Below are 13,890 nucleotides of genomic sequence, written 5' to 3' on the forward strand. Positions count from 1 at the left end.
CCTTATGGCGAGTGACAAGCTAGAATTGGCAACGATGGCGGCCTGCATCACTGGGTTCGTAAGATGTTCGCCAAGTTCGCGAGGGAGGACACGGGCATAGCGATTTAGACATCGGCTCTCTCTTTTAGAGTAGAGCAAACGTATTCGACTGACGCTATCGCTGTGAAAACCAGCGTACCCCCGCCCCCTCCCCTTTTTATTATTATTATTTTTAATGATTTGCAAAATTCACTTGATCTAAAGTTAAATTCTTTGCAAACCAAGATGGTAGCCTAGTGATAAGGATGTGATAATTCCATCCAAGTTGTCCAGGTTCGAAACGTGTGGGCGTCGATTATGCTTTCCTTCCACTTATACCAAGATGGCGCTGTAGTGACGTATCCACACGTGAGGTAGTGAGCCCAGTGGGGTGAGCCTACGGGTTGGGGAAGGCACGCGAAAACCTGCTATCTGTATCGAATATTCTCTTGTGGAAGGGGGATCTGTATCGAACATTTTCTTGTGGAAGGGGGCTCCAGAGGGGGCTGCTACACGAGTGGGCTTTGGAAGCGCCCCCCCCCCCCCCCCCCCCGCGGCAAATCCCCCCACCCGCGTCCATGGCGCTGAGAACCCTAAACCCGCCCGTCTCCTCGAGGCACAAACCACCGTCCCCCCTCGACTACATGGCGCTCTTTCAGCTCCCGCGGCGGAGGTCCGATCGCCTGCCGCCGCTCCCCGCCGTGAAGAACCGCGGCGGTACCCGTATCGCCGCCGGAAAGGGGGGATTCAGGTGTCTTGGAGCGGGGGCCGGAGATGGGGCCAGGAGAGGAGGAGCTCCGAAGGGTGTAGATTTGGCCACGCTGGGGAATCTGTGCGTGGATATCGTGCTTGGAGTCCCGAGCTTGCCGCCGACGCCGCCCGACGAGCGGCGGGCTTACATGGAGCAATTGGCGGCTTCTCCTCCCGATAAGGTTGGCAAGAACCGAGTTGTCTTAGGGGTTTAGTCTTTTTTCTACTATTTGTGTTACTTTGCTCGGTAGTTTGACTGTGAATCTTGATCGTTCCTATTCTGTTAACTTGGGTTTTTGGATCATCAATAGAAGCTGAATTTGATGTAGTGTAGAGCTGCTGGTTAAAAAATTGGTGAAAAATGGTGAATGACATTTCGGCTTCTTTCCCCTTACTGCTTCTGAAGTTGTGATTCCCAATCGTTATAGTTGAATTTTTATTTTCCATATCTATGCCTCCAGTCAATATGTTTTATTATAAAATAATAATGGCTATCATCCCTTTTTGACTAGCCTAATGTTAAAATTTCCTTTTTTATTATATTTGTCTTTGTTTTTAATCAGCTTTTTAGTATTTTTAGAATAACTCTGGTGCAGACCAACAAAGTTGCTTGCAAAATCATGAAAACAGCCAATGCTGATGAAATGTTTTTGTTTGGACATAACCTTGTAAATCATTTTTCCTAAATCCTTGACGTAATGTACTGGGAATGAGTTGACTATATGATGGTGGCATTTGGGTGTATGATCTATGTTTGAACTGAAAAAAATGCTTAATAAGTGGCAAATGATCAGGTTTTGGTCCGATTAGTTCTTTTCCATTAGTCCTATGATGTATCTTTTTTCATGATCATTTCTGTTTTAAACCATTGTTGTAAGCTCTCAAGTGTTTCACCCCGACCTCTAAATTAATGATCAACCATAAAATGTAATCTTATTTGAGTTAATTGTCCCCAACTATTAATGTAAGCTTGCCACAGTTTATCCAAGTTATTAGGTAGGGCCAACCTAGTAGTGCCAATCCGCCCTTATTTATGGCTTAAAACAATTACATATTTGTTACATACTCTTCAATTATTAGGTATTTAGTTGGCTTTATGCATTTAAATGAATGACTAAATAGCTAAACAATTGAAGAATATAGAATATTGAGAATGAGATATTTATATAATAGTTAAAGCTAATGAATTATTAAATAAATGACTGCTTACTTGAAATTTATTTATTAATTAATATGAGTGTAGTCGTGTCATCAACTATAAATTTAAGCTAATGAATACAACTATTGGTAGGTATAAAACTACCAAAATTTTATTTATCAAAGATAAATACCATTGCTTTCTTATCATGAACAGATAAGATTGGAAGCATGTACAAAAAAAGATCATTTTTCTCTCATCTTGAAATATAGTCAAAATCAAGGTATGTCGTACCGGTACCGATAAGCATACCAGTCATCTACCAGACCATTACGATACCAGTTTGGACCGGTTTGTACTGGTTCCGAATCGCTCTGCCGCAGGAGCACGCGCCCGCGTGGTTCTCAGTGCGCGGGCACGGGGAACAGTGAGCGGCGCGCGTACTGGTGCGAACCGGTCCGGTTTGCACTGATACAATACGGTATCTGGTTCGTACTGGTACGCAATGGAGCCGGAACTGTTTTTCACGCTTGATCTAGACGGTTAGGGACTGGACCAGTCTGGTACATGCTGAACCGGCCACCGGTTCAGCATACCATGGTCAAGATTATACATCCTCTTGAAAGGATACACACTAAAAGTGGAGAACTTTAGACCATGCTGGATATTCTATAGAATATGTTGTTTTAATGATTAAAAGTAAGAGTAAATCCTATAAAGAATTTCACATTGCAATTAAGTTAGTTAAGCTAATAAAATGACCACTTAAGCATTTAAGCGGATGTTTAAGAAACTAAATTCTCAAGTAGGTACCACATAAAATGCTTAAATGTTACATAGCCGTGTAAATAATAGCTTAAATGCATAAGCAGGGGTTTGCGATAACATTTCACAAGACCTATGCCTAAGTCATGGAGAAAAACTGGTCTTAGTTACTCTTAGGTGCGGCTTAAATGGATAATAATGAAAAACAGAAATGAGAAAAATATAAGAAAAAATAAAAAGAAGAGGTCACCTAGCCTATATAGACTCAATACTTTACCTAACTTGGTTCATTGCAACCCCTACTTCCAACAGATAACTAAAAGAGAAAAAGCCAAAGAGTGATATAGTGGACCAGACCCCTAGAAAGTAGGGTTGGTGGGAACAAGGTTCACCGAGCCAGTACTATAGGGGTTACTAGTTGGTGACCATGGTGTGGATCCATACCATACCATTATAGGACATACCAACATAAGAAGAGTTGGAGAGGGAGAAGAGGAAGAGAGAGGGAGGAAGACAAGGCGGAGGTTTAGAATGAAATCCTAACCCTAACCCTTAGGGTGAGTGAGTGCATGCAAGAAAGAGAGAGAGAGGGGAGGAACTTAATTGGGGGGGGGGCGCTCTCCGACCATCTGGGGAGAGCACTGTTTGCGACTAGGAGGCGGGGCCCTCTTGAACCTCTATGTGGGATGGGGTAGGAATCAAATTGAGAATGCGAGCGGGGGGATTTAAGAAAACCATGATTTAATCGAACTAAGACGAATTTATGCAAACCAAGGGGGGAGAGAGGGGTTTAAACGAACCCAGGTCCCATATTGTTTTAAAAACTTGAACTATGCCTATTTTTGATTGGTCCGGTTCGGCATGTCCCAAGCCACCCATGGTATGCGGAACCGGACTGTTCGGCACGCCTCGAACTGGCCGGTTCGGCAACCGTGGGTGGGAAGGTGGAGATATTTGGTTGATGCTTGCCAAAAAAATACGCCGTCTGGGGACTTTACCAGGACTAACTAGTAAAAGACCTAAATCCGGAACGCTCGCTCTGTTTACTGCGCTCGCTGCTTTCGCAACTAGTTCATGTAAGGCAGTAGCCTCCCTTATTTTCATGTCATTGTCTCCATTCATTTTCAAATAGATCACCTTTGAGCTTCTAGTTCTTTGTTGTTTCTCTATTTTGCTGGTTGAAGAAGTCTATGAGAAGGAAGGAAGAAGCTTCTTCCTTGCAGAAGAAAGACTGTATCATTTGCTTTACTATGTCCAAGATCTTTATACAAAGAGGGTTTTATGAAATGCAAACACAAACACACACACTTGATCTCAAGTAGGTTTTTACCACCTTTGTTTCATGAGCATGCTAGATGAATGGTTATTAGCTAAAGGAGTTAATTTATCACTTGCAAATGGATAACTGATCAGATTGAAATTGTAAAATATTTAATTAACTACACTGGATACAAGAATCCACAAGGATAGCACTAGAGTTTTTCCTCAGTGGTTTCCTTTTGCTTGTCTCTAATTTTTTATTGCTTTTTACAAATTACCATTGATTTAAGTGTTGCTGGCTACTAACCAGCATGTCCATTCCATGCTTAAAACAAACTGATAATTTACAAAATAACTAGACATGCCAACAAGTACCTATTTGGGTGTTAGTGCTGCATAATACATGTTGCTGGGCACTGTACAGCATGTTCTGGCACTTATAAACTTGAGAGTTTCCCCTCCTAATTGTTTCTTTTTTCATGCTTTAATGTCTTTCTGAGCTGCTTTCCAAGTTCCTCTTTTGGTGTTGTTTCTTGAATTTATTTTCTTTACCGGCAACTATGCTTAGTACATCTCAAGAGCAGTACCAGGGCTACCTCTTACAGTCAGGTAACAGTTCATATTAAATCAATTGTTTGATGTCTGTGATCACAAAACAAGATATATTGCTGCAGTAAATATGTTCAGAGAACAAGGCAAACGGGCATCCGTTAGTATTTTTTATAGAATATCTTTAACGGGCTGGCTGGCTGGCTGGCTCTCTGCCTGCCTGTATGCCTGTATGTGCACGTATGTTAATGGTTCACTCATAAGTATGTCACTGGAATATTTTTAATTTTCTCTCTTGCATTATATATAATGAAAATCTGTATAAACAGGCCATTCTTGATGCACACCTTCAAGTGACAATTCTGAAGGCCTTCAAAAAAAGCCTGCCCGTATGCCGGTATCACTGTATGTCTGTATGTTAATGGCTTATCCATAAGTATGCTATCAGAGTATTTTTATATTTATTCTTACATTATGTACAATGAAAATCTGTATAAATAGGCCATTCTTGACGCAGACCTTCCACAAACAATTCTTAAGGCCTTAATAACAAAAACATGATGTGTAGTTGTGTACTATTGAAAAGAGAGCCTTCTTTGAGGAAGGGAGAATTGCCTGCATGTTTTTTTCTGGAGAGGGATGCAGGACCATCACCTTGCCTTAGCATAGACCTGTGTAATCAACCTATAATCAATGTTCTCAGGCCTTTGCATCCTGCGAAAATAAAATAGATAACCTTTGCATCCTGAGAAAATAAAATAGATAATGTTTTAAAGCATTTGTAATTTAACTCTCAGAAGCAATATGCACTTTATGATTGTGCAAGAACCTTCTCTTTCCTTATCTTGGAAGGCTGTGTTGGTCAATCATTATGGAGGTGCCTGGAATTTATCTTTCTTTCTATTCCATGTGTAGAAATATTGGGAAGCTGGCGGTAACTGCAACTTGGCGATAGCTGCAGCAAGGCTGGGGCTTCATGTTGCTACCCTTGGTCATGTAGGGGATGAGATATATGGGCATTTCCTTCTCGATGTGCTTCAGGATGAGTGCATTAGCATTGTTGGAATGAATGAGAATACAGAAGCTACTGTTCATAACTCCTTTTATGAAACACTACTTTGCTGGGTTCTTGTGGATCCATTTCAAAAGCATGGATTTTGCAGGTACATTTGTTTTGGGTGCATAGTTTTATCCACTTATTTGGGAAAATATATGCATGAAATTGCTACTTCATGCCCTTTGAAAATTTTATGTTTCTTTACAAATGAAATGCTTTTTTACTAGTGTCTGTCTGTGATATCAGCCGTGCTGACTTTAGTGACGAGCCTGCATTTAATTGGATAAGTAAGCTACCAGGACAAGTTAAGATGGCTATTCAGCAATCAAAGATCCTTTTCTGCAATGGTTATGCATTTGATGAACTTTTGCCCAATGTGATCATCTCTGCCCTTAATTGTGCTATTGATGCTGGGACAGCAGTGTTCTTTGATCCTGGTCCACGTGGAAGAAGCCTTCATCATGGCACGCCCGAAGAGCAAAGGGCACTCAATCTGTTTCTGAGGCTTAGCGATGTTCTCCTTTTAACTTCAGACGAGGTACTTTTTTTTTCCAAAAAAAAAATCAGTTATTGAACTTGAAATGCCAATTTAGTTCATATTGGTTAACTTTCTTGTTGATTCAGTACTTACTTTTGAGTACTATCTTTTTCTTTTGTTATTTTCATATTTTTCAATCTGTTCTGATAATTTGCACTATATAACCCAGCTAATTGTTCATCTTTTCACAAAGGCAATAAAACTAGATGCATGTGTTTCACATGTTCAAACTTCATCTTCAATGTTTAGACATAGTTTCATGTCTAGGTAGCAGGAAAGATGAAAATTGAGTGCTGGAGGAGGGTGCCTTGATCCTAGAAATGGTAAAGTGGGAGTGAACAAAAACTACTTGCAGATAGTAAAACAGGACATCTCTCTAATATTATCTTTACTGTTTTAATGGCAGAAGCTTCCAATGACTGGATTTTTCTTTTGCAACCCAAATACCCTTTGTATCCAGACTCCTATTATAAGACTTCATTTTTAAATTCTTTTCCCTAATATTGGCCTTTCAAGCAACTAGATTTTGCTTTTTGTTCTTTATTTTCTAAGAACATTCTCCTGAGTGACTCTTCTGGACTCCCATCTAATTGTCATCTCTGTAACACTCCACATCCTCTCCACTCCCACCCCATCTCATTGTTTTTTCCTTCCAAATGTAATGCACATGCAAGATTCTAGTAACATCATAATATTGTGACGATGGACATCATCACTCTTACAAATATCCATTTTCTGCACCTCCATGGCCACTCTCATTTCTGATAAATACAATCAACTTAGCTACTTCTTGCTTAAACAAGAAAAGTGCGCCAACTAAAAATGGGATTCTTTTATCATGTTAAATAAATAATAGAAAAAAAATCTTCAAACAGTTGCAAGTTTGTAAAATCATATCCTTATTTTGAAGCTTGCTTTTTTCTTGCCACAAAACTGCTTTGTTGGCATTGGATGAACTCACAAAGCCACATATTTCAAGTCAAGATGCATGAGATTTTAAATGTGACCCAAGTGCGAGTGCAGGGTACCAGAATTTTTCTTTTGACTTCAACATTCAACTCTTACATCTTGGTCTTGCATGAGATTTTAAATTTGGAAGAACCCAGTTCTCTTGCATGAGATTTTTATGGGTTAATCTACTTCCTCTCAAACTTCAACCTTGATTATTGATTTCAAGTGTAGGCAAATGCAAAAATAATTGCTAGTATGATTGAGGATCATGTTGAATGGCATAACATGGTTTTCTTCATTAAATAGTTTGAGAGTTGGAATCCCCCATATGAGAGGATGAATAAAAATATCGTAACTTAGTCATAACATTGCATCAAGAATGCTATATAGAAATCAAACATTCTAATATGATTCCCATAGGGGTATTGTAAATAAGCCAAGATTGAGTTGGCTATGACTAGCTTAAGCTCAGCATGGTAACTTAGTAATCATTGCCAACCCAATCTTAGCTTGAGCATGCCATGAGCTAGAAAAACTTAGCTCAAGCATGACTTATCTAACATCAGGCTAGCTCAAGATCAGCTCAATTAGGCTTAATGTCACAAACTTGAGGGTAGGGCTATGTTACTTGGATACAGGTACGTGTGCCTTGTGAATGCTGAATTTCGAATCCTTCCAATTTTTTCGAATCTCTTCTTGTAGACCCATACCCAAGTGTAATACCAATCGCTTAACATGTAATTGGTTAGTGCAAGTAGTTAAGGCTAAAGTGACAGGTAGAATAGTAGAAGCAGAGAAAGGAAGGACGTTCGAAAAGGTGGTAGTCGAAGACCTCTAGCTTAGGGGAGTTGAGGAGTGTTAGCAATGAGTGATAGATAGAGGTGGCAGTGGTTGTGCATTGAGCCTTGAGGTCTTGCTACAGGAGAGGAGAAAGGGTCACATGCAACTAGGTGCTTGAGATTATGGGTGGGTGGGCAAAGGAGGAATTAGGGTTAATGGGTAATGGGATAAACGTAGCTTCGGCAGGCTAGTGAGACTGAGGTTTGGTTAGGCTTTAGGAGAGGCAAAAAATGTTCAGTGATGGCAATTGGCAATGGGTTGTCATGTCTATCACTATGTTGCCTGATTATAGTGTTATCAAGGCCTACTGAAGCTGCTAGGTGCGAGTGCACCTAGGCAAAACCTCAGCGCCTTGCCTGCCTCAAAGCGAGGCTACTTCATCTAGGCACACAAAAGAAGTGCACCATATGTGCTCCTAGCTGCGGCACTAAAGTTTAAAACAGGAATGCCTTTATGATTGTCTGAGTGGGTGTATGTATGTATGATTGGGGATGTTTGAAGGTGTGTTTTGTGTTGCATTTGGTAATAACCATTGGTGTGGGTGTTTTGTGTCTTTCTATGTCCATTTTGGTGGCTGTGTTATTTTTTATTGCCAAATATTTGTAACATTATGCATTTATAGCATATGTCTATATATGTATGTTTGTGTGTGTATGTATATATCATGTACATACATGCATATATATTTATATTATGTATCCATGGATATAATATGCAAGTTTACATGTATGTGTAGATACATATGCATATCTGTTTTTGTGGATTTACATCTTATATATGTGTATATATGTATCAATATGCATGTTAGTACATGTAATAAATTCATGATGTTGAACATGTTTGACAATAAAAATATCTTTAACAAAAATCATACATTAATAAATTCATATATGTGTAATATACATATGTATGTATATGCATTCATATATGTATATAGATATACATATTGCACCATACTTCACCAAGAAGGTGCCTTGCTTTGTACATTGTGCTTGGCTCTAAGAGATCTTGGGACCTCAGTGTGCCTTGCGCCTTTAATGGCTTTGCCTCATTTGTTGGTTTGCTTTGTTTTGGGATTGCAGTTCGAAATTTGCTACCTACCAACAATCGCAATTAAATGGGGGTTAGATTAAAAGAATTCATTCCAATTGATGCATGTTGAAATTCGATTGCAAAATCTAAATGAGAAATTTACGATCCTCTAACTGATGTTGAAAATAAATAATACATGAGAATTAAAGTGTACACACCATTCAATTATTGCATAGGATTTCTATGGTTTGTTATTCTAGTTTTAGAGACTTTAGGAATTCTTCTCCCATCGTCCCATGTTCCTTATGTTTTGAGGAAAACCCATGTCCTATTGTCTCCATCCAAAATTCCACTCACCCTAGCCTCCTCAATAGTGAAGTATTTGGATTTGGGATATGAAGATCTCAATAAGCCCCAGTGGAGTAGTCATTATTAATCCCCAGTTTTTCTAAGCTAATGCATTTTACCTTAAATTGGGGTTTTACTAGAATCCAAAAACTTGTGAAGCGGTATGCGATGTACATGATTAAAGTTCTAGTGTGATCCAGTGGCCAACATGCACCATTAGATTGGGACTCTATTACTATTTTGTTCTAGGTGAACATAGCATGCTTCGTACCTTTAAACAAAACAAATCATCCCATTCACTAAATCTAAATAGATAATCTCACAAATCATTCAAAATGAACCAGTTGGCAATTTGCGTACATGTTGAGTGATTTTGGTAACCATGGTGATGGCAACTTCCACCAAGGCGGGATTAGGAAACCATCTAGGATAGAAGATAGAGCAATGAGGTCAATAAAGAGGGGAGAACTCGTTCATCATGTGTATTGGTCCTATCAATTAGATATCATGGCTGAGCTAAGTTCATAGGCTTGTCACTGCAACCCACAAACCCAATACCTGACTTGGACCTGACCTGAAACCCATGATGTATGAGTTTGTTTTGTGGTCCAAAGTCGTCCATTGAAACTTTTGGATCAGGTATGTGTTTGAGATTTTTAAACCCAACTTGACCAAACTCGACATTTACCCTCATAATTACCCGGTTTATTACATACATATATACATGCATGCATATCCATACATACATACATAATATTAGATTTATTTATGTATCTTTCAATTTCTAAACTCTTAGAATATGAAACTTTCTTCCATAACTAGAGGGATAGAAAGATTAAAAAGTAATGACATGTTAGAAGACATTTTGTGTTTATACTTGACTCATAAAGTGCACCTTTTCAATTCTTTAATCAAATCATTGTTATATAGTTAATCATCCAGTGCTTGTTGTTCATGATTTAATTTTTTAGCATGTATTGGATTTTTCATTTATACACTTTGCAAAGCATGAGTAGTTATATAAGGTTTGAAACCTATGGGTAGCCGGACTGGATCCTGCTCTGGCCCAAACGTTGTGCACATTTTCAGTACCTGAACCCAGAAATTAATGGATTCTTCAGTGGACTGGGAATGGACAAAAAAGTTAACCCACAACCCAACAGGTATGTATCTGGTTTTTGTGAAACCGAGACCCGACCCAATCCAATAGCACCCCTATTCCGCTATCTAAATAAGTAAATACGAATGATATATGTGTATATATAGACAAACAGTAAAAAGTACGAATTGATAATAATTAATGTATTTGTTTTTTTAATATGAGCTTTACCAAGCCGAACACAAGCTGAGTGAGCTGTGCACAGCTTGTGTTTAGCTCATTAACATCTTGAGCTTAAAAATACAGCTTAAGGTATGCTCATATACTTGTTGTATGAGTTGCTATTGGGCTTTCTAACCAATATGAGCAGCTCACTAATTTGACTGCCCTGAGGTTTGGGTTAGTACAAGTTTGAGGAAGCTTTTCCTGCAACATAGAGTTGATTTTAACTTGTTCTTGCATAATGATATGGCAGAACATTGTCTTTGAGCTTCAGAGATGTATAATTTGGTTTTTTTTTATCTCCAAGGAGAAAGTAAAAAAGAAGTATGCGATTAGAAGGAAATTGGAGCACATCTTATCATCAAGTTGCACTGCTTCTTGAAGATTGGTCTAAGGAGCACAAAATGACAGGAAAACCTCAATAATCCAGTGTTCTTATATAAAGGCCACAAAGACATACTTAAACCTAAGTGAATCATGTCAATTATTTTGGTTGTGATAAAAATGGTGAAGATGGACAATCAACCAGCTAAGTGAAGTGGAATTGAGATTCGCCTTGGCCTAATAGATTTTATTTGAAGAGTGACCAAAAGAGCAATGAGCAATGCCAGGCATGTTTTGGCACACCCAGTGAAGTGCATGCAAGATGATGCGAAACTCATGGTTAAGCGACACTTTAGATGGAGCATCTGTGGGTGACTTTTGTAATCTTTCCCTTTTGTGATCGAGTTGGGGTGACATCAGATTCCAAGGTGCCTTCTGTGGGCTGATTACCTGCTGAATGGTTAACACAGAGATGTGTCTCTGAAATCTGACAAGGATCCAGTACAAATTGGAAAGCATGGTAGTGAGCACGCACCAGTCTCTAGTATGGACATCACTGGAAACAAAAGCAAGCTCCTGATTTATCAAGGTTGTATACTTGATTCAAGTTACAGTTGCAGCCGACTAGGGGTGCTTCATTCTGGCATATGACAAGCTGTCTTAGCATAGAGTTTTTAAGACATTCAGACATCTTTTATTATGTTCTGCATGTGGTTATTGAGATTAGCTTGAAATCAATGGTCAGGTACAGCTTCTGTTTTTTCCTTGTAAGTCCTCCAAGAAGGGCATCGGCTAGGGGAAGAGATCAAAATATTAGAACCATTATTTGGTAAACTTCTCTTGGCCACGGTGGATGCCTCATCTATCTGATTCTTTTTTTTTTCTTTTTTTCTTTTTTTCTTTTTCTGCAGTCATGTAAAATGTAATGCTTGATATACACGATCAGCATTCACTGTTCAAGATCTAAAGTTGTGGTTTTAACATGATTTTTCTTATTGCCTATCATTGTTAATTTGCAAGAATTGTATTTTCTTTCTTTTCCATTCCCTGCTGCTGATATGATGATGTACAGGCTGAATCTTTGACCGGGATCACAAATCCAATTCGGGCAGGTCTAGAATTGATCAGAAAAGGAGTGCGCACAAAATGGGTCATAATCAAAATGGGTTCAAAGGGATCAATTCTGATTACCCAGTCCATTATTTCATGTGCTCCTGCATTTAAGGTACCATTGTAACTAATTTTAGACCTCTCCTTGTGCTAGTGGTAGAACAATAAATAAAAACTTCGTCTGCCTTTCTTCAGTGAAAATCCCTGGCCTCTGGGTCTTAAATCTATTAATCTACTTTATGCTGAAAAATGATTGGGATCGGTTCTATTGTATGCCCTCTATATATGTTCTCCCTCTGAGCACATTCTGCTTATACATATCAAACATGTCTACTGCTTCTAAAAGCTTTCATTTGATCCTGAATTCTTCTCAGGTGAATGTCGTTGACACTGTTGGGTGCGGAGACAGTTTTACAGCTGCTATAGCTTTTGGTTTCCTTCATGACCTGCCTGCAGTCAATAGTTTAGCACTTGCAAATGCTGTGGGTGCAGCAACTGCTACTGGTTGTGGAGCCGGTCGAAATGTCGCTCGCTTGGACAAAGTTTTAGAACTTCTGAGGCAAGCAGATCTCAACGAGAATGATGAATTGTGGAATGAGTTAATTGAGGGAAATTTGGAGACAAAAGAAGTTAGACTTCTTTCCAGAGCATCTATAAACGGATGCAGTGGCTGTCTTGTTCGTTATCCTATATATAGTGTAGTCTCTGAACTTCTATCAAAATTTGAGGGAGTATATAAAAGAAGCATAATGCATTCTTGATACCGAAAATTGAGTGAACAAAACCCGTTGGAAGAAACTGGTGTTGATATAGTCATTTCTGATGTTCAGGTTCTATTTCAATTTTCTGCCTGTAGGTGTTCTTGATGACTTGAAGGAGGCCCTGCACAAAGTTGAGTTTCAAGCAAGAGCTATTAACCTTGCTTGGCTCAAAGAACATCCAGGTTATGTTCTATAGTATTCGTACTTGTATTGATGCTCACTTGAAAACATTCCTCTCATCAGTTTGATCAACAGGATCACACTAAACCATTATAATGCATTTTGTTGAAAGCAGTTGAGCATTATGGCTTTATTGTTTAACCTCTCTCTACAATTTATTTTTGTTTCAATAAACTAATTTTGCCCTGCTTCATTTGATTCCCTTAGTCTGTCACAGTCTTCTTTTAAGCTCCCTGGTTCCAAGCTTCGTATGCATATTTGTCTCCCGACGGGTAATGTTTCCTCTTCAAGCAACTAGCCCTGCATGCTGCCTTTGTGAAATTAGCCTGTGTAACTGCTTTCAAGTCCCGATGTGCTTACCGTTCAATTAATGTTAGCCAAGTTGATAATGGACATGTGCCTCTCCTTCTGATGCTTGTCTGGATCTGTAGATCTACATTTTGATTTTCTTATTAAATGTCTTAATTTTATTGTAAAACTACAGATGCCATGTAGAATCATAACCATTCTGTAAGCAAGGGACCCTTTAGGTAAGTTCTCTCGAGCCCTCATATGTTCTTATGCCGTCGGTCTGCTACTTTGACGATACCTCTATTATTCTCGGAAAGTCAATCTGACTTAGGCATCAGAGGATTTTCCGTCGAACATTTTTCGATAAGAGGATTTTCTCGTCTTTGTTGTTTTAAGTCAGATTTAATGTCGATACAAGGGTCCGAGCACGATTTTCTATTTTGATCTAAGCATATCTCGGAGGCACATTGCGATCTTCTGCCAATCTCTACGGCCTGAACGGTCAATAGCCAAGTCCTCCAGAGCCATCTTGGCACCTCAATCAAATTGATTCCCAAAGGCAACAAGTATGAATCGGAGGTTATCTTTTCTCCAAATATTTTAAGAGCTATCCCCAGAAAATGAAATATTGCAGCTTCATTAATTGGTGGAAAAAAT

The 13,890-nt window shown here is 39.0% G+C and overlaps 1 protein-coding gene across 1 annotated transcript; it reads left to right on the forward strand.

The window, feature by feature from the left end:
• Positions 1-578: 578 nt before the first annotated feature.
• Positions 579-13,093, forward strand: LOC103718986 (probable fructokinase-1). The gene is made up of 5 exons (XM_008808024.3): positions 579-950; positions 5,396-5,643; positions 5,784-6,075; positions 11,964-12,116; positions 12,376-13,093. Exons 1-5 carry the CDS (start codon positions 597-599, stop codon positions 12,760-12,762), a joined length of 1,434 nt encoding a protein of 477 aa, XP_008806246.2. The 5' UTR covers positions 579-596; the 3' UTR covers positions 12,763-13,093.
• Positions 13,094-13,890: the final 797 nt, after the last annotated feature.

Source organism: Phoenix dactylifera, unplaced genomic scaffold (assembly GCF_009389715.1).
Source record: "Phoenix dactylifera cultivar Barhee BC4 unplaced genomic scaffold, palm_55x_up_171113_PBpolish2nd_filt_p 000342F, whole genome shotgun sequence".
NCBI lineage: Eukaryota > Viridiplantae > Streptophyta > Magnoliopsida > Arecales > Arecaceae > Phoenix > Phoenix dactylifera.